This window comes from Dermacentor albipictus, chromosome 4, assembly GCF_038994185.2.
Source record: "Dermacentor albipictus isolate Rhodes 1998 colony chromosome 4, USDA_Dalb.pri_finalv2, whole genome shotgun sequence".
Lineage (NCBI taxonomy): Eukaryota > Metazoa > Arthropoda > Arachnida > Ixodida > Ixodidae > Dermacentor > Dermacentor albipictus.
This window is the reverse complement of record NC_091824.1, coordinates 81485951-81513571: the sequence shown is the minus strand read 5'-3', so window position 1 is coordinate 81513571 and position 27621 is coordinate 81485951. Positions and strand designations below refer to the sequence as shown.

General features: G+C 46.4%; 2 protein-coding genes across 5 annotated transcripts in view; one reads left to right on the top strand and one right to left on the bottom strand.

Moving 5' to 3' along the window:
- The window catches only part of mas (trypsin-like serine protease domain-containing protein masquerade), an 89451-nt gene extending 63788 nt beyond the window's left edge, over positions 1-25663 (bottom strand). Inside the window, exon 1 of one of the 2 annotated variants that reach the window (XM_070537172.1) lies at positions 25596-25663. The gene's annotated coding sequence lies outside the window, so the exon portion shown is untranslated. Of the gene's footprint in view, positions 1-19592; positions 19718-25595 lie in introns of those variants that run through there. The other variant, XM_065445946.1, reaches the window with a different exon arrangement.
- LOC135913351 (CRISP/Allergen/PR-1-like) overlaps positions 1-27621 on the top strand; it is a 74993-nt gene that overhangs the window by 15657 nt on the left and 31715 nt on the right. Inside the window, exons 1-3 of one of the 3 annotated variants that reach the window (XM_065445947.1) lie at positions 4579-4622; positions 23659-23808; positions 25627-25846. In XM_065445947.1, the coding sequence (XP_065302019.1) occupies positions 4606-4622; positions 23659-23808; positions 25627-25846 (387 nt within the window). In that variant the 5' untranslated portion in view covers positions 4579-4605. Of the gene's footprint in view, positions 1-4578; positions 4623-8333; positions 8344-23658; positions 23809-25626; positions 25847-27621 lie in introns of those variants that run through there. The other 2 variants (XM_070537173.1, XM_065445948.1) reach the window with 2 other exon arrangements.

Genomic DNA, 27621 nt, shown 5'->3' with positions numbered 1-27621 from the left:
GGTTAGTGGCAATAATTCTTCAAACGACGATTTTCTTTTTTCAGTATTTAATAACTTGGTTTTAAATTGTGAGGAGGCTACTTTCCACATTGCTTTGAATAACATGCATTCTTTAAATACATGAGTTTGTGTCTCAGGCGCTTGACAGTTGGGGCATCGACCCGTAGTTGTTACACCGAAACGTGCCAGTCTTGCACGTGTCGGGAGCACCCACCATTGCCTCTTTAATTCAAATTCTTTGATTTCACTTGGTAACTGCTTCTATGACCAGAGTTTCCAGTTGTTCACTGAGCTTGTAATCATTTCGCCAGCTTCTAATTATTTAATTGCCATTGCACCGTTTGCCTTAGATGGTTTGATTTCGGTAAGCGATGTACCCGGGCATAACTCTTCAATCGCTCTTTTTGTATTCACAGCATCCTTATAAAACTGAAGCGGCGCTCCGGCCCTTGGGTCTCGCCAAATTTCTGTTGTAACAAATCGGTCCAGTGTACTAAGCCAGTATCTAGCCAGCCAGCCAATATCGGACGTGTTGGCCAGAGTGACAACAATTTGCGCTGCTAGCGTTCTTGCTATTAAAGCGACATTTGGCATTCCCAGTCCACCTCTTGCAGATGTCAGTCTTAAAATTCTCTTTGTTACTGGCGCCGGCTTATTACTCCAAAGGTGCAGCCCTATAAGTGTGGTCAGTTTATTTGCTATAAGTCGTGGAATGCCAACAACTGTTGCAACATAAAAGGCCGGGGCACATAGCTTTGTTTTATTTATTTCTGTTTTTTCTAGTAAGCTTAGTTGCAGAAACATAGGATTTTCGACCAACTGTGCAGCTTTTTGCAGTGGTGTTCCCTATCTTTACTTCTTTTTTTTTTAAATATTTCCTGCTTCGTACCATAGCCCTATAACCTTGGCTGCGTGCACAAGTGTTAGATTGAATAGGGATTCCGGTTTAGAAAAAGTTTATTTACCCTATTTAGACAGAATAAAAGCAGTCGTATGTCCAAGGCTATGTACAAAGACAATACAGAACTATACGCTGTGAAACAGCCATTTTACATGTATGATTATAAGGAACATTGTGCATAATAATGACATTGAAAACGGTAACCTGAAGTTCATCCTCCCAGGTAGAGTGCTTTTGCTTTGCTGCAAAATTTCGACATATTTTCCAACTCTACACATATCTTGCAAAGCTAATGTTGTTGCTCGGATTTGCATATTACTTAAAGAAAATAAAATTATTTACGGAAATATAAGGGAGCTTAGATACGGACAAAATGAGCAATATTTCCTATTCTGCAAATATTCTTTAGCCAAACATTTATGATCAATGAGATAGATATTCAATTCTTGGGGTTTATGTGTCAGAACTATATATGATTATGAGGCATGCCTCACTGGGGTAATGAGGGTTAATTATGATCAGCTGCGTTTCTGCAACGTGAGCGTTTTGAACTTCGCCCCCTTTCGCAATAGAAAAATCCGGCAGAGACACTTAAAGGGCCCCTCACCAGGTCTGGCCACTTTGAGCTGACAAACGTAGGGCACACAATGCGCGCTAACGACCGTGTTTGCAAAGAATTACATCGCAACGCGCCGCGAAAAGGTCTGAAATTTCAATCCAAATGCCGTTTTCCCTTTCCCTCGCGGCGACCACGCTCCAAGCCGGACGATGACGCACTCGTGTCTTTGCGCCTACGTAGTTGGGTCCACAGTGTGACGTCGCTTGTGGAGACACGTGACTTCGATAATTACTCAAGGCAACATCCCTTATTTGTGCGATCTTTTGCTTGAATTGACATTTGAAGTTTAAAGAAATAATAAAGCACAAACGGAACGTCTGCGTGTTTCTTCTTTTACTTCGCATCGAAGCAAGAGAAATGTACTTCCGCTTCGTCTGCTTCTTCCCACTGCCGGTGTTGGATCTGGAGGACAATCCCAATTGCTGTCCCCCAGATATTTTGACCTTGCCGTTGGGTGCGGGAGTTGGCCGAGGTTGAGGAGGACGTCGGGATGAAAACTGGAGGTTTATTTACATTATTTACATTGAGAGTACAAAGAAATTAACACTCATGAAGTCATTACGGGCCGGCAGCAACTCGGACGCTGCAGCCCGTGGCAAAAAGCTCGAAAGAGATGAATGAAGGAATGCTCTCTTGCTGCTCCCGGTCTCTGGCTTTTAAGCCCTTCGGTGTCTCGAAGTCACGTCACGTTCGGCCAATCGGCGAGCCCACTCAGGTGTCATTTTCGGCCAATGGTAGGCGCCCGTGCGAATGTGTCACACCCGGCGCACAGGGTCGCTCCTTGGGCCCCAATTGTCCGAGTGCTTACTTCTCTCTGCGGCATTGCCTTGCTGGCTTGCACACGCCGTCACAATAGTCGGAAGGGGGTAACGTCTCAGTGCTGCAAAGCAGCTTTGCTCGGGACCTGCGTTACCTGGAACCGTGCCAGGCTACCGCTACACTTTCGGGAAGAGTCAAGCAGTGAATAGCTCCACCTGCGGCGCACGAGGTGGGGGACGCCAACTCGTTTGCACGTGCTGCGCCTCGGGAACGAGGTAGATGTGCTTCTGCGCTCCTTAATTAGCTGTGGCGGGATTCGATGTGGTCTGGTGAACTCGAAGGAGGCTCAGGAAAAGGTCCTGTATCTAACACCGTGCAATCACGTGCGCAGGTACCGAAACTATACCATTATACCGCTAGTCATGCGTCCTTGTGCAGAGCGCGCAAAATTTAGCGCTGCGCGAAACCAGACAATCACAATAGCTGGTGCGTAGCAACGCAAAAACAAAGAATACCGACGAGAGAAAAAATTAAGGCGGCGCCCGTGACGTATGCGTCGCGCGATCCTCGAGGTCCGGTATGGGAGAAAGCAGGGAAATAATTTCGCTTGCGGAGGCTAGACGGGTCGAGTAGAGAGAGTGTCCCGCTATGCAGGGGAGCTCGCCTCCTGAAATCATGGGTTCGCGGTTCTGAAATATTTTTATCTCGGCTATTAATGAACCGATTTGAGAAATATTTCTAGCAGGACTCTCCCTAAAGGACACGTAAAAACTATCAGCGTAGAACCAAAATTTGCTATTGGGCTTGGTGAGGGGCCCTTTAAGGTAGTTGAGCCTTGGTGAAATGATTTTAAAGCATGAAATTCTTTTAGCTCCCGTTGTCGGTGACGTTCAAGTGACATTGAGTCAAAAGGCAGAGCCGTTGTCCGGGTTCAAGATCAAAATGGAGCGAGAAGATCCGGGCATCGTAGGGAAAACAAAAGATCGTCCAACCAACCAGCCAAAAATTCGCAGTTCTGCCCGAAAGGCGAAGCACCGATTGCGATTGCAAATTAGTAGATTGCTGTATGAAGTAAGAATAGTAGTTTTATCGGCCGTATAATCTTGTAAACATTAGCTTGTATCTATCGAACGCCGACAACAGTATGATGCTGACGGTGGGACGATGGCGTGATCGACAATGGTCTGACAATTATGAAGTCATGATGACTGAGACATAACGACCGAGGGATGAATGCATGCATGGCATCGACTGCATAATCTACGACACGGCGTGAAAGCGGCAACGTCCGAAGGCGGGGTATTACGACTAATTCGAGATGACAACGCAAATGCCAACGGCAGAGTGAAGACTGAACGGTGAACGATGACGCGTCCGATCGCAACTGAAGAAAAAAATCTGAGAACGGCTAAGAACTTATTTTAGTTATGACTGCGAAAGCAATAATGTCCAATTGAATGCCGCTGAGCAGTCCTTCGAGCTTTGCGCTGCGAATAATGCATCCTAGCGCTACGTTCTGCCCGAGCCAGCAAGCAGCAGCAGCTTGCGGTGCCAATGCCACATGCCTCCAACATCCTGCGCGACCAGAGACCGAGGAAGCAGCAGCGGCCACCAAGGCCTGCAGGCGCGCGTAGCAGATAAACCTAGCGAGGGAGGGAGAGAGAGAGAGATAGACATACAGACCGCGCACCAGCTTGCGAGAGCGAGGATGACATGGCGTCGCGGTGCGGGTTTCCCTCACCTTTATTTAGGTTGTTTTCTGTTAAATTGAGGTACTCAGAAATATGCCGTCGCGGCGATGCTCTCTCCCCTCACGCAACATCTGGAGCGCTATATAGCTACAGCAGGTGTACCCTTTCACCCGCTCTGCCCCATCGACGCGCGCTCGTGGCGTGGCGTCGAAGCCAATGGGATTTTAAATGCCGTTTCGCGGCGACGACAAATGCCGGCTTTTTCGCTCAACGGGTCATTTGATGCTTTCGCATCAATAACTTCACTTATGTCTCGTATCATGAACTCCGGCCTATATTCCTGGATGTATGGATGGAGACCAATCCAGGTCCGGAGACTTCAACTGAAATAAAATGTTTCATACCATCCCTGCCCTACAACGACCGAAAGTGAGAGATCAGTTAGGGAAAAAATACTCAAGACATGACGCAGGCATTCCCACTACGAAATAAAAACAGACACAGTGAAATTGTTCACGCCAGTGGTGTTACTCAGCGCTGTAAGCAGTGAAACGAGGCAGTTCGAGGCAAGAGTGAGAATTCCGCGATCATGCGTCACTGACTCGATCCCCGAGACGAAGACGAAGATAAGGAGGATGAGCCACCGCATGGGGTAAGCCTAAATCTGCATCTATTTTTAGTTCAGAACATGACGAATGTTGACATAAAATACTTTATTTGGATGATACGTGAGGTCGGGATATATGCTTCTAAGATTAACGGTACGTACACGACACAGCGAGTACTTAGCACGGACCAGTCTGCAGGGAGCGCGGATCCCTGCAGTGCGGTATAGACCATATTCGGTGTCTCGCAACCCGTTTTGTCCCAGCCGAGTCGAACACGTGGGAAACTTTGCAAAGGTGCCTTTCAGTCAGTCATTCAGTCATTCTCGCCACTCAGTCACTCATTCATTTCTCGCCGAGGTCGATATTATTATATCGAGGCCAAACAAACATAAAAGATATGAGCACCAATCCATCACACGGGCTATCGTCTACAAAGCTGACCCCAGGCGACTAAAACAATCGCCACTATCAGTCGTAGTTGGAGCCGCTTATCGGTGCGTAAGCTTTGTCACAGTGATTTGCGCGACGAGCGATTAACTAATCTTGTGGAGATAAGCGATATAATCGCGCTGGCAAGCATAAATTTAGTCATGTCATCTTTCGTTGTCGCTTGGCAAGATATGGCAATAAATGAAAAAAAAAAAAGATGTTCGAACTTGCTCGACAGCAGGTCCTGACGATGAAGTGTTAGAAGTGGCAGCAACCGGTCGGCAGGGCGGAACCTCATCACTTTATTCGAGATAGCATTGAGCAATAAATAAGAAAGGAGATGATGTATAATATTGCTTTAGGTCCCATATATGAACAAACTCTGTTGCACTGCCTAAGCAGGAGGTCGCGTGATAGAACTCCTGTCACGGCGGCCACATTTCGATGGGGACTAAATGCAACAACACACGTGTAGTTACATTCGGGTGCACGTTAAAGAACCCCACATGGCTTAAATTAATCAGGAGTCCCCCACTGTGGCGTGCCTCATAATGATATCGTGGTTTCGGCACCTAAAAGCCCATAATTAAATTTCTTATTTTTTTAAATGCACAGGATATACGTTTAAGGAAGGACTCGGGATTAGCTTTAACAACGTGGAGTTCTTTAGCGTACGCCCTGTGCACAGTACACCAAGCATATTTGCAGTCTGCTTTCCTCAGAATGTGGTCCCTGCGGCCGGGAGCATTAAACCTGCGATCAGAACACCACAGCCACTAGGGCAACCGTTATAAAGGGGCCATTTCTTCGCTGAAGTCATTTGCAGGCGTCAAACAGCCTGCTCAGTGCCAGCAGTCGTTGCCAGCTGACAGCTTTACTGCGCGATACCACGGCCACTGAATGCGTGGTCGCGGTATCACCATGTAGCCCCTGCGGGGTCTTCCCAGGCTAGTCGATTTCTCGGAGCCGACGAGGAGACCGGCAATCTAATTCCGTGCGCTGCAGGCACGCTTATGCCATTGTCGTCGCGATTGCCACCGGCTACGACTAACTTCGTCCGCTATAGCGTGCAGGCTGTCGCTTTCCCCTGTTAACCTCTCTGAGAGAAACCCGATTCGGGAAAAAGTCCAACTGGCCACACTGCCCATGTGTTGTCTGTTGTTATTTCGATAGCCGCGTTTTATCGTAGGTTTGTATCTAGCTCAGGGTCAGGTGATATACAAAACGAACCGTTATCCCCTGACAGAACAGCTCTTTCGCACGAAAGCGAAAACGTCCTGCATAACACTGAAGCGGAGCGTCTGCTTTTGAGCGAAATGACAAGTACCACTTTTCGAAACGAACATGATTGCATAATTCACGTGCGCTATGAATTGCTACACTAAGAGGTAGTCTCTTAGTGTAGCAATTCATAGCGCACGTGAGCTCCACAAGTTACCCGCGAGGTCTTCTTGCTTGCAATTAGAGGAGTATAAAGCAGAAGTCTGTGACGTTGCAGTGGTTAGTCCGTAATATCCCCATTCTGCATAACCTGGGAAGAATTCACCGGCGAGCGAGACACATCAAATACAAGTTACAAAGAGAGCTCGACGAACATGAACTGCACGCCTGCTTCTGTGCGTCTACTGACGCGACATATTCCAATGACAAATTTATTTGCTGCATTCATTATCGAACCCTTCATTTCACAATCGTATAGACTAATTGAAAATAAGAGAGCCTAAGCGAAAATAAAAGCAAGTTCGAAGTTAGCAGCGAGAAGATGAGAGAGATAGAGTTGACCTCGCGAGGGCAGAGTCGTTGTGCAGAGCGTTTTACGACTCTTTCCAGTTGAGAAACATGGACACACTGACCCGCTAGGAAAACATCCCCTCTCGAACACATACGCTGGTATCGCGGATAGCTCGAAGGCAAAGTCTAGTCTTCGACATATAGAGTCGGGCATACTTTCATCGGAAGAAAACGGACACAGACGTTGTGTGTCTGCTTCCTAGTTCTGTAAATATGTCAGGCTACTGAAATAACTTCGCAGTGGAGCTCTTTCTGCACACAATTATGCTCCCTTCCTCCACTGGACAGCTTCGTTAGCTATTGCATTTAGATTTTGAAGGTGAAGGTAAGACCGATATCCGATTTCTTTATTCAGATATACAATTCTGGATGCTAAGGCTCCACATTCGAGCAGCTTCTCTTTCGCAAACGCTGGCTACGATTCTTCGAGTTCTATTCAAGTTTGGCAGCATTATTCAGTAACACATTCGGCATGACTGCTTGTTCGTCTACTTTTTCGGGACATTTAGCTGCCGACATGACTTAGAAACGAGGCCACGTTCTTGCAGCACCCGCCTTCTCAGCTTGTGACGAGCACACACGACAGTGGTTTTGCAATGAGGCTGTTATTTCGACTATACAGAAGCACATGAGAACATTGTTGTGCCGGTGCTCGGGAGAAGCAAATCATGTAACGACATTATATTTGTGAGAATGGTTGAAATGTTAGCGGTGGTGTGTGGGGGCAAAGGTTAAAGTGTACATTCTTTAGCGGATAACTGAAAATTTCTAAGCGCTTTCGCTGCCAGTTTAGAGGGGCTATGTGAAACGCGAAGATTTCCCTGCATCCCTGAATAACCAGACGCGGTAGCTAGATTACATTTAGAAATGACGGGCGCCATGTTATGAATGATGTCCACCGAAAACTTAGTCTGTAAATTAACCATGGGTTTTGGGAAATAATGGTTAATAGCGGCTTTCTTCCCTTTTGGAGACATATATACACAGCACAACCTGGTTTCCTTGAATGATCGGGATATGGCACCGAAATTTAACATGATGAGCAGGATTTCATGGGTAATGTGCTATAATAAAATTAAACACTCAACATTAATTGAAGCCTTTGAGGAATATTACCTACAGAAGCGTTCGAGAGGGTTGTGCAGCCGTTATACGTAACTGTCCTAAAATATCTGAATGCAGTACCGGGTTCACATTTGGCAAAAAATAGATGCTATGGTAAGAGTGGTAAGTGGTTGAAATTAAAGTAGGTGGGTTAAATATGGACTTTCTAATTACTGAATACTTGAAACAATTCGAGATGGCGCTCGCCTCCGCCGCATCGCGGCCCATGCAAGAGGCCGCGTTTGGACCAGAAAGCCAGCCTTCGTGCATAGCGTTTGCCGCGAGCGTTTCCCAGTAAACATTACGGGTCCATACACTGCATTTGCCAGAAAGCGGGAGAAGTAGTCGGGGATCTTTGAATTCTATCGCGTTCCACTCTTAAAGGCGAAGCTTAAGCATCCTCCGAATTCTTCTCCCTATTTGCAGGCTTGTGGGAAGCACGTAAGATGTTTCGCTAGTGTCTTCGTTGAACTACACTGGCCACTTAAAGTTGAAATTCAGTGATTGTACTGGACATTATGGGTGACGCGTGTGAAAAGATTAAAGTGTGTAGGTTAATCACAGCTTTTGCAGCAATCTACTCTTCGCACAACTCGAAAGCGCTGTTTAGCTGTCATACGCAATGTTTCCCAGTTTCCTTTGTCAACAAAACGAAGAACTAGATTTAAACTCCCAGGGAACGGACTGAAGTTATTGGTCATCATAATTACGCACTTAGCAGTTATTTACCTATATACAAGCATTCTAAATGTGTTTTACTAATTACATGCCGCACGGAATCTTTGCCCCTCCTGCCGACGAAGAATGGGGTGTGTTGCAGACTGTGTGTGTGTTCTATTCGTTGCCTCTTCTGCACGACCTGGGAATGCAAAACCTCTAAGCTTTTCTTTATTGAATAGCACCAAATTATGATTTTGCAGACCTTTAACGAGACGAAAGCAGACGATTAGCGCTTAATGTTTTTTTTATATGTTGCCACGATAAATACCAGACATCTACACGTCTAAGCAAAAAAAAGGAATAAGTTACAATTACACCTCAATAAAATATATCTTATTCGAGAGCAGCTGCTGCCCCACGAAATTAAGCGAACAAAATTTAATATGTAGAGGATTACCTTACGTTACTTTTCTCCCAATTATTGTTAGTAATTAATAATTATTTATTTATCAACATTGCACTAATAGAGTAAATACTTTACATTGAGCTGACCTGGTTCTTTCAGTGGATCATTCCCAGCCATTCAGACGTTTGTGTTCACCAACACTATTGCTTTTCAAAATTTTTTGTCAATCATCTCTGACTGCATGCACTTGGTCGTCGAAAAAAAAGTAATTGAATTACAGACAGCATTACCGATTAAAGAAAGTAGTCAGTCTATTACAAAAAAGTCCAATAATTTGATTGAATAATGTAACTGATTACATGTAATTCGTTAAGTACAAGTCTGATAAGAAAGCAGGCCACAAAATTCGGTAAGCAACGATGCACAGTGCGAGTGCACAACATTTTTCACGCATATTTTCCTTGTCCGCTTTCATTTCCCTTTACCTGATTGTCACTATAGATTTAAAAAAAGCGTCGGAATTAAGTTCTACCGTACTTTCTCCGGCTTCATTGCTTCGTAGTAGTATGACTGTGAATAAAAAAAGAAATCGAGCCCCTTAGATCTTATTATTCTTACTTTGTAAACCAGTATTGTTATGTATGGTGTACTTTATATAGCTATCATACACCAACTCTAAAATAAAATGAAGACATCTATGCGAGTGAAACTAGTTGTATGTAGGTAGCAGCAACCCAACAAAGTGTCGGGTATTTGCTTTTTAATATTATTATTTAGTAAGCTATAAATGCTTCATTAACTATATAATTACATTCAGGGCTGGTCTGTCAGACCTCCATTCTAGAACATATCCGCAAACACTGCTTTCAATTGTTTTGGCACCCTGTCTCTCACGTGGCTTTATTTTCCACGTTTAAAAGAATGCCCGCGAAATATAGAAAGAATACGGGAGACTTCAGCGATACTTTCGGCTCCGAACTACATACGACAGCCACACCGTTTCATACGACAGCCGCACCCTCTGACAGTGAAGACGGTCATTTTGTTCTAGCTTGCTTTCTCGTTCATCGAAAAATTGTTGGAGAAACCATCGAAGATCGCTGTCAAAGTAAGCTTTTAATTTCTGCGAACCTCATTATTCAAATAGACACGCTAACAATACTAACAATTTAACACAATTTATAGTTGATAGATTTGGTAAAAGGCACGACGACCTGACGACGACGATGGTGCGACGACGACAGAATGGCAGCGGTGTAGGTGGTGACGGCACAATGACGATGGTTTCACAACGGCTTAACACCTGCGCTTTCTTCTCAACTCGTTTACTTCGCATGGTGCGTTTACTCCTCCGATCAGAGCCGGCAGATCGAAACGATGCATCTCGACAAAAGAACTCGGCAGAGTCATTTAAGACTGGGTACGTGAGGGAATGTGAAAGCATTCCAGGCACAAGTTGCTCAATTTGGAATCGGTTGGTGCAGCACAGGGGTGATTGGAGACCGAAGGGAGAGGCCTTCGTCCTGCAGTGGACTTAAAGAAGGATGATGATGATGATGATGATGATGATGATGATGGTGATGATGATGATCGCTTTGGTGAAATGCTCCCTCATCGTTCTTTGTCCGCGCGAGTTCTCGCCAGCGTTCTAACTGCGTCTCGGCAAGTCCAAATCACAACGCGCGAAGCTTCTGAACGCCCTCGCTTGCGCGCGAGGAGGTCACAACGCGAAGTACCGTTTAACGGCGTTCAATTGGACACTCATGCTTTTACGCGCGCGAGTAACTGGCCAGCTCTTGAAATCAACGGTGTCTGTCTGAAGCCGCGAAGCAAGTGAACGAGGAAGGTGCCTGGCCCTCAGTGCTGGCTCCGGTTTGTCTGCACACTTCATCTGCACATTTAATAAGCACTATGGGCACCGACAAGGCAGAAATTTAGGATAAAAACAGCTAAGCGTCCCTCACACGCTTTAAACTAACACTTTGAACACAGTCTGACATGCGTATACCTGAAACTGCGCTGCTGAAATGTTTGCTTTTAATGGATAACGAGAAAAAAAAATGGCTGTGGCTTAGCTAAGGTTAAGCCCAGGATGCGAAGCATACTAGCCTTTATTTTAACGCGACAGCGTTAAGGAGCTCGTGTAGCAGAAAAGCCGGTGTCGTCGGCGTCGGCTCAGGCGTGCGTCGCTTGCTCAGGCGCACATTTCGTTGTCGCGCCGTACGCTGCGTTGCTCGACGCTCACCGCGTCCGATGCGTGGCGCGTAGTCGCTGCGCCGTCGCCCATTGTCTTACACCCCTTGGACGGGAATGCTGTCGCGTTCCACTCTTGAAGGCGAAGCTTAAGCGTCCGCTTTGCAGCTGTTATGACGTCATATCGTAGCTACGCGGCCGCGCGCGGCGCAGCAAGGAAGAGCGTGGTTGTGCGGCTAGTATGCTTCGCATAAAATATTAGGAACCAATCCCGCCTACTATTCAAGAATACGTTGAGCATCCATTGAGAGGTGGCACTTGTTATGGGGAGTGCTCCTCATAACGACTGTGCCTTAACCGTAAGCGAAAGCCAACCGGTACTTCGAGCGCCGTATGATGATGATGATGATGATGATGATGATGATGATGATGATGATGATGATGATCGCTTTGGTGAAATGCTCCCTCATCGTTCCTTGTCCGCGCGAGTTCTCGCCAGCGTTCTAACTGCGTCTCGGCAAGGCCAAATCACAACGCGCGAAGCTTCTGAACGCGTTGCTTGAGGAAGTCCTCAAGCAACGCGTTCGCAACCCCGTGCAGCGCCTGCCACCACCTCTGATCGCAGATGCTGCGACCAGAGGCGCAGCGTGTGAGTGACAGCGTCTCACCGCGCTAGCTGTCACGAGGAAAGAATGCGAGAATGCTCCCCTTACCACCATGCCACCATGCGGCACTGAACAGTACTACCCTGCCAGCGGTACCTGGTGGTACCGCCATATATTGTATCGCGGCTCGATGGAGCGCGGTCGCACGGGCTTTATCTTGAAAGCAGTCTGCTTTGGGGGCACAGTCCAGGTGGACCAACTGTTCGTAGCTTTTCGTGCGCTGTGTTGTCACCACTCAGTTTGTGTTGAAGCGATAGACAGCAACAAGGTCACTTCGCTCTCTGTTGCTGCAGCGATTCGTGACGTCAGCATTTTGGCAGCGAGTGTCTGCGGTCGTCGAGTGTGAAGCGTTTGTGTTTACTGGCGCGCGCTTACACCATGTTAGGTAATTTATATAGTAAGCGAATGTTCACAACGAGGCCTTCTGCTTGGCCGCTGCTGCGCACGGCGCGGCCACGCGAGCGCTGTCTTGAATGCGATCTGTAATGCGGACATGTAGGCGTCTAGGCTCACCGAGGGCCGATAGCGCCGTGTACGCTATAGCCCCCACACGCTTGCCCGTCGCCCGCGCTCGCAAAGTGGAACTTCACTAACTTTCATTATTTCATGCACTCATGGCGTGGCGCCACCTCCTCCCTATTGGCTGCGGCGTTACATGCATGCCAAATGACGTACGCACTAGGCCACATATTCAGTCAGCAAGATGGCTGCGACGTGACGTCTGCAATGACGCACGTACTGGGCACACGCTTAGCCAACCAGAGCCCAGGAGCCGCCGTGGCGTCGGTGAACCGCGCTCGTCTCGCAAACCGGAGGCCCGGGTTCGATTCCCACCCAGACCGAAATGTACCAAATTTTCTCTTCAAAGCCATTAGTTTACTTTGGTTACAGGAACCTCCCTGAGAACTATGAAGTCAATTAGAGCATCTCTTGACGTATATTTATTCTTTGCTCACATGTTCATATGCTCACATGTGCTCACATGTTCATATGCTCACATGTGCATATGTCCTAAAAACCCGTTCACTACCAAAACATCTCTGCTACTCCAGAGTTACGAAGTGCCCGTCTAAGCAGCTTTTTAACAACAAATCGAATGCGACGAGACCCCTTATTCTCAGATTTGAAGAAATTTGCCAGGAATTAGGTATTCTAGACACACTGCCCGATGTTGCCCAGAGACCCGAACCACTACCACCTTGGCACACCTTTCCCAGTGTAGGTGACTACACACTGACACAATTTCATAAAAACCAAACTCCACGTGAACATCTAATACAAGAAGTTTTGACGCTAGACAAAAAGTACAAAGAACACACAGCATTTTATACTGACGGTTCTAAAACATCACTTTACGTCGGAAGTGCTGTAGTGCAAGATAAATGGGAAAAGGTAGTCAGGTTGCCTCAGTGCGCGTCAATTTTCACAGCCGAATGTCATGCCATTTCGGTGGCTGTATCAAAAATAGTCGAGATGAACATTCAGAACAGCATTATCTACACGGACTCGCTTAGTGCAATCACAGCACTGAAAGCCAGAAACGCAAGGGAACCTTTAATAGGAAATGTAATCCATAACTTAATCACCGCTCAAACGCAGGGACATGAAATTAAGCTTTGTTGGATACCAAGCCATCAAGGAATTAGAGGCAACGAGAGAGCTGACGCGTGCGCCGCTCAAGCCTCCCATAAGAATGTCAGTACTATAAATATACCCTATGCAGATTGCATGAAGTTAGTAAAAAACAAGCTTAAAGAAAAATGGCAGCGTACATGGAATAACGAAGAAAATAACAAGCTATACATTTAGTAAAACCTATTCTAGGAGAATGGAGATCATGCAGGCATCAAGAACGTTTTATAGAAGTAATTTTATGCCGCCTGCGCATCGGACACACACACCTAACACATAACTTTCTACTGACAAAACAAGACAAACCCTTATGTGAGAAATGTGGAGATGTACTCACTGTAAATCACATTTTATTCTCGTGCACACAACTCGAACGGCTAAGGAAAAAACATTTTACTGTATTTTACAATGAACGCATTCCCTTCCATCCCAGTCTGCTTTTAGGAGATAACCCACTAGTAGAGATTTCATCAGTTTTTAGCTTTTTGAAAGACGCAGCGATCCTAAACGAAATATAACATATCACAGAACTACTAATCTTAAAAATTATTACCAGGTTTTTTCACGCATCTTATGATGCACCTCACCCGTTTTCTCAGTTCTGAGAAGAAGGCTGAGGTCTTCATTTGGTTTGTTGGGCTCCTCAGAGGCCTTGTCCGGACAAGGACCTCGCTGAGGATACCCAATTTTGAAATAAGTTATACCATGTGTTTGGCGCATGATAGCCTAAGTCGCTTATGCGCCATAAAACCCAATACAATACAATACAATATATTTATTCTTTGCGGCGTCTGCCATTTTTGTTAACATCATTCGGTCACGCCGCCGGCTACGACAGATTTTCGCGTAATGGAGCATACAATGCTTTCGCATTAAAACGAGCAGCGGACGTCGTTGAAGAACGCGCCCCACAATTCGGCAGCACGAGAGCACTGGCCATCCCGCATCGGCGGAGCATCTATGGCCACCAAACACGACGGGCGAAATAACCAAAGAAGTCTAATCGGTTTAATACGTTAGTTCACGCACTTTGAAGCGTTGGCCAAGAAGAATGCGTTTAAAATTGTTCAATTGAGTATCCCACACTACGTCAGTGCAGCCGAAATATATAGTTGATTCTAATGAATTCTATCTTCAAAGGCACCCGCCGCGGTTGCTCAGTGGCTATGGTGTTAGGCTGCTGAGCACGAGGTCGCGGGATCGAATCCCGGCCACGGCGGCCGCATATCGATGGGGGCGAAATGCGAAAACACCCTTGTACTTAGATTTAGGTGCACGTTAAAGAACCCCAGGTGGTCGAAATTTCCGGAGTCCTCCACTACGGCGTGCCTCATAATCAGAAAGTGGTTTTGGCAAGTAAAACCCCATAATTTAATTTTTTATCTTCAAAGGCCTCCGTATCTGCTCTGGTTAGTCTGCAGATTGTTTCTGCGTGTCTAATTAGCGTTTTTGAATACCATGGAATAGATATGTCGCGCTAATATACTTTCAAGCTCCATTATTTTCTATTAGGCTAATATATTCGATACAAGGTAAATAGATATACGCCTGAAACTGCGCTGTTCACATCTTTGATATTGAAATGTTTTTCACGGGGAGGTGGGACCAGTCAAGCTGCCGTTACGCAACTTTTATCCTGCCATCTGCACCACTTATGCACATCAGTGAACTCAGGTGGTAAATAAACTTCCAATCAATTCGATTAATGTATGCCAGAAACAGTTGCGTAATTTTTAGGCTTTCATTCGTTTTTTAATGCATTAGCATTCTTTGCCGAGTACCCCAGCCCCGTCACGCAAGAAGTGTAATGCTTTGCATCCGCACAAAAATGTGTAATTTGCAAAGACAGTTAATCGTTATAGTATTGTAAATGCGGATGATTGGTTGTTTTATAAGTGATAAACAACAACAAAAAAGGAGAGAGAAAACCCATATAAAAATGCATGAGGAAGCTTACAGTAGGGGTGGGCCAACTGAAATTTGGGTGAGCGTCAACTTGGAAATTGGGGTTGGGTCAACTTGAAATTTAGTGGTGGGCCAACTGAAATTTCGGGGTTGGGCAACTTGAAATTTCCGTTTGGGTGAACTTGAAATGTGGGGTAAGCTAAATGAAATTCGGAGGCGCGCCAACTGAAATTACGGGGTGGGCTAGCTTAAATTTGTGGCTGGGCCGACGGAAATTTGGGGGAGGGCCAACTTAAATTGAGGGGTAGGCCAATAGGATTTTAAGATTGTGCTTACGCTTACTTAGTGGACTTCCAGTGGAGTTTCTGTACTGTCTTTAATATGTTCATTCATTCCTTTATAGAAGAACAAGTTATTCATATATCTATGTGAAGCGAAGCTTTGAAGGAGCGTTTAATCCAATGCTACAAAACTACCCGCCGCGGCGATGCAGTTACCATTGCTTTCTGCTGCTGAGCACCAGGTCGAAGGTTCGGTTCCCACGCGGAGCGGCCGCCTTCCCATGGGGACGAAATGAAAAAGCAATCGTGTTCTTAGTCGTTTACATATTAAAAAGCCCATGGTGGCCGAAATTATCACGGAGTCCGAAATGACTTACTGTAAATAATCCGAAATGACCTCATTGTATAACGAAGGATTGATTAAGTCCCGGACGAATTTCTTTCTTTCATATGTAATGTGAACTCCTTAACAACGAAGAACGCTACAACTAATTTGCCTGAACAGCAAAGGAACTTGGGCGTCCCCGAAGGCTGACACTGTTTACTTACGACGAACACCACGTAGCGCCACTGCCCTCCGCAGACGTCGCAAAGGGGCGCTTTGCGCTAGCCTTAACGGCAGCGCTAGCGCCGCAGCTGAAGAGCGTGCTGATGTACGAAGTAGTCCTGCACTGCTCTAGGAATCACTCAAGTTATACGCTGCTTCTCGTGACACACCAGAGGGTGCGACAACTGACGAATACGTCGCAGTTGACGATTGACCATGTCTTAAAATCCTGCTAGGGTGCAAAGCGCGCAAATGTCAACGAAAGCAACACAGACAAATATCCTGTACCAAGATTTTGGCGGCAAGGAAGGGGATAGTGGCATTCGACGATCTGCTGCTGTAATTCGGGTAGCTCGACCCTATACGTTTCGCAACGGAGCAGGCTGTGAACCTTTGTACAATAAGGCTGACTGCATGCCATCGCACATTCGGTCACACAATATGTGCACAAAAGAAAAGAAGGGCTTACGCATTTCACGAAGTATCTCTTAAATTTATGTGACAAAATTAAGAAAGTGTAACACGTTTGTAAAACGTGAAGGCGAAAGCCTGATTGCACACTGCGCACATTCTTTGTCACGATTAAGATAAGTGTCGTCGAAATCGCCGCATCTACTGGCAGTGGGCCAGTGCCGTCAGCGCCTTCACAGAGGGAGCGGCAACGTGGGAACGCTGCCATGATGAGTGGCATCGGAGCCAGCTGTGGAAGACGACGACGACGAAAGCGCGAGTACTGGCACGAGCGCGTCTCCGGGACCACGTGACATGTGCCATCAGGCACGCACTAAGCACACCCTTAGTAAGCCAGAACCATGGGGCAACCGTAGCTTCAGGCAGCCATACATCTCCACACGCTGCGCAGTACAATGAACATTATTACATCATAAGGTACTCCATCTTCCTTATCTATAGCCAAACACCAGATTCCTTGAAGGTGCAGTGGCAAATCTTTCCTAAGGGTCCTCTGTAGAATATCCCACAGTAATAACGTGTCCCAACATTCTAAAAACACACGGTCAATTGTTTCGTCCCACTTACATATTTGACACTGTACTCATGGCACAAAAAGTTCCTTTTTCCGCCATCCATATCTTAACCGTCAGTGTTCCGATGCGTAAGCGAAACAAAAATAATTTTGCATCTTGTGGTACCATCATCTTTTTGGCGCGCTTAAGCACATCCTTTCCTCCTGTGGCACTGTACAAAGATCTGTATAGCGGCACAGGTAACGCTGTATCACATATATTTTTATGTAACCTCGGTGGAGTATTTGGATATTCATTCTAAACAATGTGTCACCTGCATCACGTACCACAATTTATAAAGAATAGGTTTCATACTGTCGCTCTTGCAAAGACTGACAGATCCCAGCCATTCCAGTTACTGGTGTTCTCGTGCACGTCGCCAATTTCGTTGTGCCAGTAAGGCCACCATCCTGATAATTTTCTAAGGGCACACCGAAATACTTAATCGGGGAGGTCACGAAACTTAAATTCGCAAAGATGTCTGCCGTAGACGACCTGTAGACGTGTTAAAACCCCAGAGACATTCCCTAGTTCACGGAGCTCCAGCTTGAAAGACAAATACTTTTCATAGTTTTAACAACATGCAGACGTTGGCACCAGAGCAGCGCGCCGATATTTCAAAGAAAGCATTCACGGATATATTAAAGAACAAAAGTCACAAATACCTGTGCTAGAATGGTTGCCTCATGTACAATTGCTTTTGAATATGAAATTTGTTTGAAATTACGTTCTCTGAGACAGAACATTTTTAGCGTTCGACTAATTTTTTTTTTATTTCTGTTCAGCGATCTTTGTGACTGGTAATAAAGAAGAAAAAAAAGCAGCCGTAGCTTAAGAGAAGCGTGCTCGTCCCGCACCCTGAAGGCTTGCGTTCGATTCCCACTCAGACCGAAATGTACCAAATTTTATTTCCGAAGCCACTAATTTACTTTGATTACAGAAACCTCCCTGACCAATGTGACGTCTCCACCCGCCGTGGTTGCTCAGTGGCTATGGTGTTGGGCTGCTGAGCACGAGGTCGAGGGATCGAATCCCGGCCACGGCGGCCGCATTTCGATGGGGGCGAAATGCGAAAACACCCGTGTGCTTAGATTTAGGTGCACGTTAAAGAACCCCAGGTGGTCGAAATTTCCGGAGTCCTCCACGACGGCGTGCCTCATAATCAGAAAGTGGTTTTGGCACGTAAAACCCCAAATATTATATATTATTATTATACCAATGTGACGTCTGGCCGAGCCCTTGTTGACGTCATTTTACTCTTTGCGGCGCCGGCCATTTTTCGTCACGGCGCAGTTTCGCTAAGGGCACCGTCAACATAAACACCTAAGGCCTTCGCCTTAACAAAAATCGTTTCTTTTGTTGTACGTGCCTAGCCTGCTGTTACGGTTCACTGCGTGCGGCGGCGAAGGAAACGGATCCCAAGCGCCTGAGGCACAACGTATACGCTCGTCAACATAAAAAGACTTGTATGCAGGTGTATGCGACGGGATTGTGCAATAGTGCAAATCGTACTGTCCTCGTTCAACTCCTCAATGCCCAGTGAGTGATTTAAACACAGAATTTAAACTGACTACATGCGTCTACATGCACAGGGAGTAGCCTATAATTGCTCTCATCATTTGAACTACATGCCGAATGAGGGAGCATGTTTCTATAGTGCTTAGAAGCGCGTATAATCTGCCTGTCGTTATACTTTGCGTCATATTCATGTATATACAGAAAACCACGGCGAGTATGAGGACACTATTTTGGCACAACAGCAACGGATGGAACCAACAATTCATTTTTAAAAAATTAATAACACTCTTCAATGCAAGGGGTATTACCAGTTCGTGCTTAATTAGCGCTAATAACTGTATACTTGTATTACTGGCATTATTAAAAACATTTTGCCAGCAAAACAAATAACATTTAGCCTCGTCTATAATACAGGTGCTCAAAAAATTGCACACAGCGAAGCTGAGCCTAAAGCAAGCTAACGGAGCGAACGGTACCGTCTACGCTCCAGAATAGAGATAAAATGGTGAGCTTCAATCTTCTCCACTACGATATCTTAGCAATGGTGCATCAAAATGCAACAAAGAATTACGTGTGCGCATCCGTTTGCCGTCATTTCTCTTGGAATTTGATAAGACATCACGGCTGTCTTTCTTTCTTTGCTTTAGCCTTGGCTGTATGTGTCGACAACGTAAATGGTGTGCAAAATGTAAAACCCAACAAATACGCACTCAAGCCCTTCGGTACAAGTATTTCACTGACAGCAGCAGGCTCGAGCAGCACTGCTCCTATTTCAGTCCACTGAGGCTTGCACAGAACTGGTGTACTCATGCAAAATGAATATCTGCTAAGAAAATAGACTCAAATACTTGTGCTCACCAGCTGTCATTAGGAAACTTTGAAAACTTCGCAGAACTGGAATTCCCGGTGTTAGAACACCACAGAGCCGCGCAACATAGGCGATGCCGCGATTTAGCCATCTTCTAATGCTTGGTTGACTGGTTTCCTGCGCCTTTCGTTCGTTGCACGCCTGATCAAGCTCCTCTGTCTTATCTTTCCTATCTTCATACTTGGAACGAGAACCGAAGCAGATGACCAAGCGCGATCCGACTTGTGATATCGCTGAGCGAGTGGCAAGGGTGAGCGGAGGTAAGCTCGACGGACACACGAAGACAACCACTTCCCGCGCTTCGCCCGATTTAAAATTCACAAAAAGAGAAATATAAACATAAGTTCGGATGTCCGGCAACCGCCTGGAGTGCGGACGTTTCTTGAAATCGAAACTAGCACTCGCCGTCAGGGGGTTGCTGTCGACGCCAAGTTAGAATTTCCCTCTCTCTGTACACTCTCACTCTAAGAAAAGTTTACACCCTTTGGAGTGCCCCGGCCTTCTGCCACACAACGATAATCGTCATCTGCCTTGATGCGTTTCCTTTCTTTAATACTCCGAGCCCGGTACTTTCCAGTAACGAACGGCATGCGCGTTATCAGCATGATAGCATTCCCGACAGGAAATAGCGGGCGCGGCGTTTTCAAGAAAGGAAACGCATCAAGGCAGATGGCGAGTATCGTTGTGTGGCAGAAGGCGCACTCCAAAGGGTGTAAACTTTTCTTAGAGTGTGACGATTATCGTCATGTGGCAAATATACACCTCAAATGGTGTACATTTGTTTAAGAGTGTAGTGTGAAAAGAAGCAATCAAGCAAGCACCAGACTTTTTTACACGGTAGCGACATGGGAAAGCCTGTTGCAGGGATGACTTCAGGTGCGCTGAAGTGTAGATGCGCCAGTGTGCGTTCTTCCTCCCGCCAAATAGCTAAGCGTAAGAACTGAATTCTTTGAGATCGGAAGAGACATACGACATGTCTCGTTCGCCGATTCTTTGAACTGGTAGTATATCATAGTTTGGGGGTAATTAAATTTAAGAAAATGCGCAGTCTAGAACGGGGCGGGAATAGAGTGACCACTAACGCGAACCGAATTGCTTTGGTACATCGGCCTCACCCCCACTGCTAGTAGGTGATTGGCGCTGAGCGACGATGTCTGACCTGGCTGTGATCATCGTCAACGTGCGTATAGGTTTTACCGTGCGGTTGCTCGTACATTTCTGACCATTTTCATGCAAAACGCGCCAGTACACTACCGGACGATATCACCTATAGCACCGCAACTATTAACTCGAAATTTACCAACAGAGTACGTTATAATTCAGCAGTAGAAGTAAGTATGAGGTGCTTATTACGTCAACACCGTCATCGGCGCTGGTCAGCATCATCTAAATCACTTTTTTTTTCGTGTAGCTTGTCTTGCGGCATAGATATCTGTATTTTCATAAAATCATGAATGCGTTCCTTATGGCACTACTTGCAGTAGTGGCTTACCAAAGGTATTATCCAGAAGCCAAACTCTAATACTGCCTGATGCGTTCGTGGCTTCGCAGCTCTAGCCCTTGTTACCTAGAAAAACCAAAACGGGTCGTAAATATCGGATGTGGAAGCTGGAGGAGCCCACTTTGGACTGCTCATGAGGTCTTCAGGTGTTAGACCTCAAACCCATTTGAAGGGAGGTGTAAGAACCGCCCCAATCCGTATTCTCCAGAGGGAGGTTTCCTACACCCGAGATTGACTGCGAGGAAGAGAGCAGATCTACATTTCAATGAAATATTTCGCCGCCGTCAACCAGCCTTTGCTTTTATTCCTATTATGCTCTCCTTTCTTTCATCACCCCAACTACTACCGACTTCTTCCTTATATTTTGTGTTTGTGAACAAGCTGCTATAGTCAGTGACGAGGTGCACGTTTTGCAAACACTATATAAGCTCGCTTGGACACGTACCGGTGGTAACGACCTCCACCTCAATGCTGCATTGCTGGGAAGACGTGTTCTTCCGAGACATCCTACAAAGAACGACTGAATAAACCACTTGGTGTTATGTGCACGCGACGTGTACTTTTTACAAATATCAAAGTACGATTGATATGAAGTTCTCATGTTACGATCATTGGTCTGTAGAGCATCTATAACGAAAGCACACGCGCTGTATAACGCCGAGGTGGTACGTGAAATAGCGGTCACTGCGAAATCTTTGGAAGTTACTGACCAGAACCTTCAGTAGCAGAGCCGTTCCAAACACTGAAGGCTCTTTGAAACACTCCCGTTCACACCATGCAAAAAGCCTTGTGGTGACGTAATACGTTTACCGGTACTAAGTTGACGTAACAGGATAGAGACTGCTCTAGTCTTTTACACTCATCTACGTTAAAATTATAAGCGGAATGGAGAATTGAGCCACGAGCGATTTAGTCTGAGAACATTAGGAAAAGATATCAATTAATGTTAAAGCCTTGGCATCAGCCTGTGTAAGGTAGATAACATTAGAGCGCGTTTGATCAATACTTATGTGTTATTCGCTGTTATAAACGTACGTCATCAGCGCGCGGATAATAAAGATAAAATGCTCATTCTGGCCGGTATCGAGTGTCGGTTTTTAGATCTACAGAATGGCTCAGGTTTCTTTTTTCGCCTCTGATCTTTATTTTCTGATGATCAACCACGAACGGCACTAGCGGATACCTTGTGGCAGCGCCAAAATTTGCGAGACGCTCTGATACTGGAGAGAATACTCGATGACTCAACTAAAATATGTCTCATACTGACTATAATCGCCTCATGCATGGAGGTCCATTAGTTCACGTGTCCTGCTTGAGTGTCGCGCAAGGAAAGGGGCACATTTTGTTCGTTTCTCGCATCGCCCTAAACTATTTTGCGTCTTTGAGACAGCCACGGTGCACGCTGAGGGCAACAGCTCAACAGAAGGGCAGCACGTGCCATTACCTCTGACGTCAAGTGCGAAGGCCAACGGCCTACACGTTTCAGTGATGACGCTGACAGTATAGCGATCGCATTGTTCCAAAGCATGCTGGTATAATTTCCTCTAGTACTTACCGCGGGTGAAGTCACCGTCACGCAGGGCTTCTCACGTGTTGATCAGGACCTCGCTCATGACTTAAGCAGCCATTATATCTTTCCTGGCGGAATGGCTTGTACGTCAGGCGAACATCAATTTTCGAGCACGACGGTACTTCAATACTTCAAAAACTGACACCATCGACTTAACCTGATATGGTTGGCTAATCTTGCATGCAGGGACGTCGGGGCAGGTACGACGGAAACGTGACAGTATACGTGACAGTATGTCAATCGCAAAGCGCAAAGGCAGCAGAATAACAAGGACCTGACTGTTCTCTGTGGGCTGTTTTCTTTTCTGTGTAATCGTTAATTCGAAACCACACACATGCGGTCGGTGTGGTTGCTTCAAGTACTTATCAAGTCCTTGTCATAAAGTGTCGCGAATGTATCTTCTAGAAAAAAGAGCCGTATAAAGCATTCACATTCCCAACCCCGACCACCTTAGAGGTGGGAAGAAGGGTGTTACCCTCATACCAGGCCGGTACATAGATATGTTGCGACCCCTTTGTAGCCCGTTCGTGCTCTGTTTGTCCGATGGCTGACACCTTAGACATTTAGGGGTAAAATCGAATCATCGATGGGGTACGAATGAAGATTTCTTTTTTCATCAACATATTGTGGTAAGTAAACATGACGATAGCTGCGACATAAGAGACGAAAACTGCAATAAATGAAAGTTCATAGATCGCTTTCAAATTCTCGTGTCATACTGCTGCATGTCTGTGCACGGCGGTCAGAATTATTAGTTTTCAACTATGCCTTCTATGATGACGCGTGCAGTTAGAGCTCGCTGTCATTCGCAATATTATTTTCACAAACTTAAAGGCGAGGGTGTTATCCATTGGAAAAATGAGCACGCTTAAGGTTGTAACGTTTGTGAGTTTACAGGCTGGCACATGGTCTCAACCTTCTGTTTCGGGAAGAAATCGCAATTCCGGTTCGTTCCCAGCGCTGTACCCTGCACTTCTCCTCGCAGGCGTCGAGGTGGCGCCCCTTCCGCCAGGCCGCGGTGTCCAGTGGCTGCCTGGGCTACAGCATGGCTCTGCGTGGCGTCAGTTTGCTCGCTGGCGGCGGACGCAGCAGATGTGGCTGGCCTGGTCTCTCTGTTGCTGCCCAGCCTCAACGGGTACGGCACACTCAGATGCGCGCCCGGTGCGATGCCCTAGTGGAAAGAAACTTCACTTTCGGGCTAAGCGCCTGAATGGTAGATCGGTACGCGTCCATTGGTTTACTCTAGGACAAGGTGCCATGGAACAGTGACGTAGCGCAAGCTGAAACATTAAAATAAAGGAGCTAAAGGGAACAAATAAATTAATAAATTATTGGGTTTTGCGTGCCAGAACCACGATATGATTATGAGGCACGCTATAGTGGGGGACTCCGAACTAATTTTGACCATCTGGATTTCTGTGACGTCCACCCAATGCACGGTACACTGGCGTCTTTACATGCCTCCCCATAGAAATGCCGCCGCCGCCGCCGCCGCCGCCATGGCCGGGATTCGATACCGCGACCTCGTGCTTAGCAACGCAACGCCAAATCCATGTGGGGCATGCAGCTCATAACAGCCACCCCTGATAGCGGATTCGGAATAATTGCACGCATTACAAATCAAATTATGGGGTTTTACGTGCCAAAACCACGATCTGATTACGAGGCACGCCGTAGTGAATGACTCCGTAAATTTGGGCCACCTGCGGTTTTTTAACGTGACCCTAAATCTAAGTACACGGGTGTTTTCTCATTTCACCCTCATCGAAATGCCCGTTGATAAAGAAGCGCGTCCTAGCTGGGCGAAGGTTTTTTATTGCCCAAGTTGAAGTAGGCGCAATAGAAATGACATATTGCTTCCGACACACGCTTCCGCAACGTAATTTTCTTTTAAATTGAAGCTTTTTACCTACTATCCCGGGTTCTTGCAAATGATTTATTTATAAGCAGGTGTCACCAGCCCTCTTGGTGGTGACGCTCTGTGGAGAAATGATAGAGAGTAGTCGAACTAGCATAAGGCAAGCTATAGCTGCACGGGAAAAGACATCTCGCAGAAAGATTCTCCGGGATTCCAGGATCCCTTTTCTGTGTTCCTGTCGAATATGATGCGAACGTCGAATTCGCAAAGCCTCAGTTCATAAGTATGGCTTTACCATTGAATGGCCACCTTCGCTAATAATATGTCCAGCATCAGAAGTGGCTCAAGTTCTCTCTTACGAACAATTATAGCGTAAGACCCTTTTATGAATACGAGCTCAGGGACCGCGTATTCACAAAACCTCTTTCTAAGCCGCAGTTAACAGCAGGCAGGTCAGCAAAAGATTCTTACTGGGCCCTCGGTCGGACATAATATCAACGAAGCAAGCGATCAAGTCTCTCTCAAACTTTTTTGGTTAACGTCGGCTGCGATTCAAGGCTGTGAATGATCCATTTGGACAAGAACGCGTATATGATGGTCGCATCCTTATCATCAGCATTACTTATCATAACCCTCTTTTTCTCCTCTTTGCCTTCCTTCTAAAGAGAAGAACAGCAAGCTAGAGTTCCCCTCTAGGCTTCCTTGACAATTCACCCTCGCTCTCTCTTTCTCACTAAAGCTTCGCTTCACATAGACGCCAGCATTGGCGTTGGATCTGAACAATTCATCTGTACATACGAATTACGCGCGACTAGAAGAATCACACGGGTAGCCTTTCCATGCAACTTAGCAGCAGAGTAAAGCTTCTTTACCGAATAAACTGATGGCTGTTATTTCTGCAATTATTCTTCGGAAATGAAAACGAACGTAAACCAGTTCAAACACCATCATATTCTCCCTCTGCAGTTGAAGCGGAACCGTTTTTGTTGCATCGGAAAGAAAACCGGAACAAAAAAAAATGTTTCGGTTTCACACTCAGTGTCTTAGAAGATGGGGCTGCTTACCCGCTGCGTGTTCTTTGCGTCGCCCCGGCAGTGACGTGGACGCCACTTCCTGCCCGGACCTGTACCGGCGCTACAGCCGTCGGCACACGCAGTGCGTGCGGCCTCCGAAGTCGTGCCACCCGCTGCACGAGGGCGTCTCCGAGGCCGACCGGCAGCTCATCGTGGACCAGCACAACGCCTTCCGCAACCGGCTCGCCTCGGGAGCCGAGTCAGCCAGCGGGTTGCCGGCCGCTGCGAACATGATGTACCTGGTGAGAGGGACGCTGGGTTACGGTCGAACATCGGTTGAACCAAGCTCGATTTTTACACAATGTTCCATTTAGCGAAGTACTCTTCATTCTCCGACACATATTCGTATTCGTACATATTCATAGAACCTAAACGTTTAAAACCTGGAAGTAACGATGTGAACTCAACCTGTCAACCGTTTAAACGGCGTTTATTTTTAATGCGAAGCATTCCTTGTCTCATTCTTGGCACTTTGCGGCACGTAGGTAAGTAGCTAGGTATACAGGATCGTGTGTCGCCTCGCATAATTAAAAAGAAAATAGCGACCAACGCTGACATCGAACAGGTGCCTTCGAGCACAGCAGCCCGGCGCTCTAACCATTAGGCCCCGATCCCTTTTACAGCGAAGCTGTTTACCTCTACCAACCGGTGATTATTTCGTGGCAGTCCCCAGAAAACTCTCCATACGTGGGCCGATCCCGAAGGTAGGGCAATGCCGACCCGACCCGCGGCGGAGGTGAAGCAGGCGTTAAGCACTCCCCATATGTGGGCCGATCTCGAAGATAGTGCAATAACGGCCCGGCCCGCGGTGGAGGTGAAGCAGATGTTAAGTCTTCCCCATACGTGGGCCGATCCAGGAGATTGTGCAATGCCAGGCCGACCCACGGCGAAGGTGAAGCAGGCGTTAAGCCTTCCCCATACGTGGGCTGATCTCGAAGATAGTGCAACGCCGGGCCGACCCGCGAAAAAGGTGCAGTTCGCCATTAAAGGGCCCACATACGCAGCTTCGCTGGTCATCCTTTTTCACAAAGTGGAAGGGCACTGAGATTTTTTTTGCTTACGACATGAAAATTTCCTTGGATGGTAGAGGTATACAGCTTCGCTGTAAAAAAAGCTTTACAGGTAATAGCTTGCATGCAGGAGCTAGGGAGTCATCATACACACACTCGCTCGTACGCCATTCTGGCCGAAATTTGTTTAATGCGGTTACCGATTAAAGCAGATTCGGTATGATGCGCCTTGAGACCATGATAATGACGTCATTGTTGCGTGCTGCAAATTGTACACGGACGCCTAATATGCGCCTGAAATACGTTTCATGTGACTGTGCTAACCACATGGTATGACAAAAGTGCACACGGCGAACACAGAAGAAAACTTTTTCTGGAAATCGTTTTTCTTTCTTTTTTTTTTTCTTTCGCTTTTTTGCTACAACTGGCACATAATTTTTACTGTTATCAGTAGAGATGCAACGCGCGTTGCTTGTTGGACTAAGACATTTTGCCAGCTCACACAGTTGCGGTGGCCTAGCCAGTGATGTCCCACTTGAACAAGTTTCTTGAATATACTCAAATACTTGCGCTGAATTTCTTCCGACGTACTCACTCAGAAAAAAAAAACAATACGAGTGGCAGAGCCGTGTAGGCGTGTTGAATATCGAAGCAAGTTGCTTCTGGTGCAAATAGTGCTGAACACAGGACAAAGAACGAGAAGACACAGGACTCCGCGCTGTCTGACTGTAACAATCACCTTACACATATACTCGAGTTTTCAAGTGTCATTGTTGCGCCAGAGAGCTGCGTAGTGTTGTGTCCTCCCTATATTATAAGGTCCAGCAAACATGACATTGCGCCTAGTGACCTCGCTGTGATCATTATTCAGCATAACGGTAGGTCTGAAATAATTCCATCCGCACAATAGTTTCTTACAAAAATCACTGGAGCGAACTCTGGCGTTAGTGTTTACGGGAACTGCAAGCATGGCGGTTCAGCCATCGTGACAATGGTGGAAGTACATG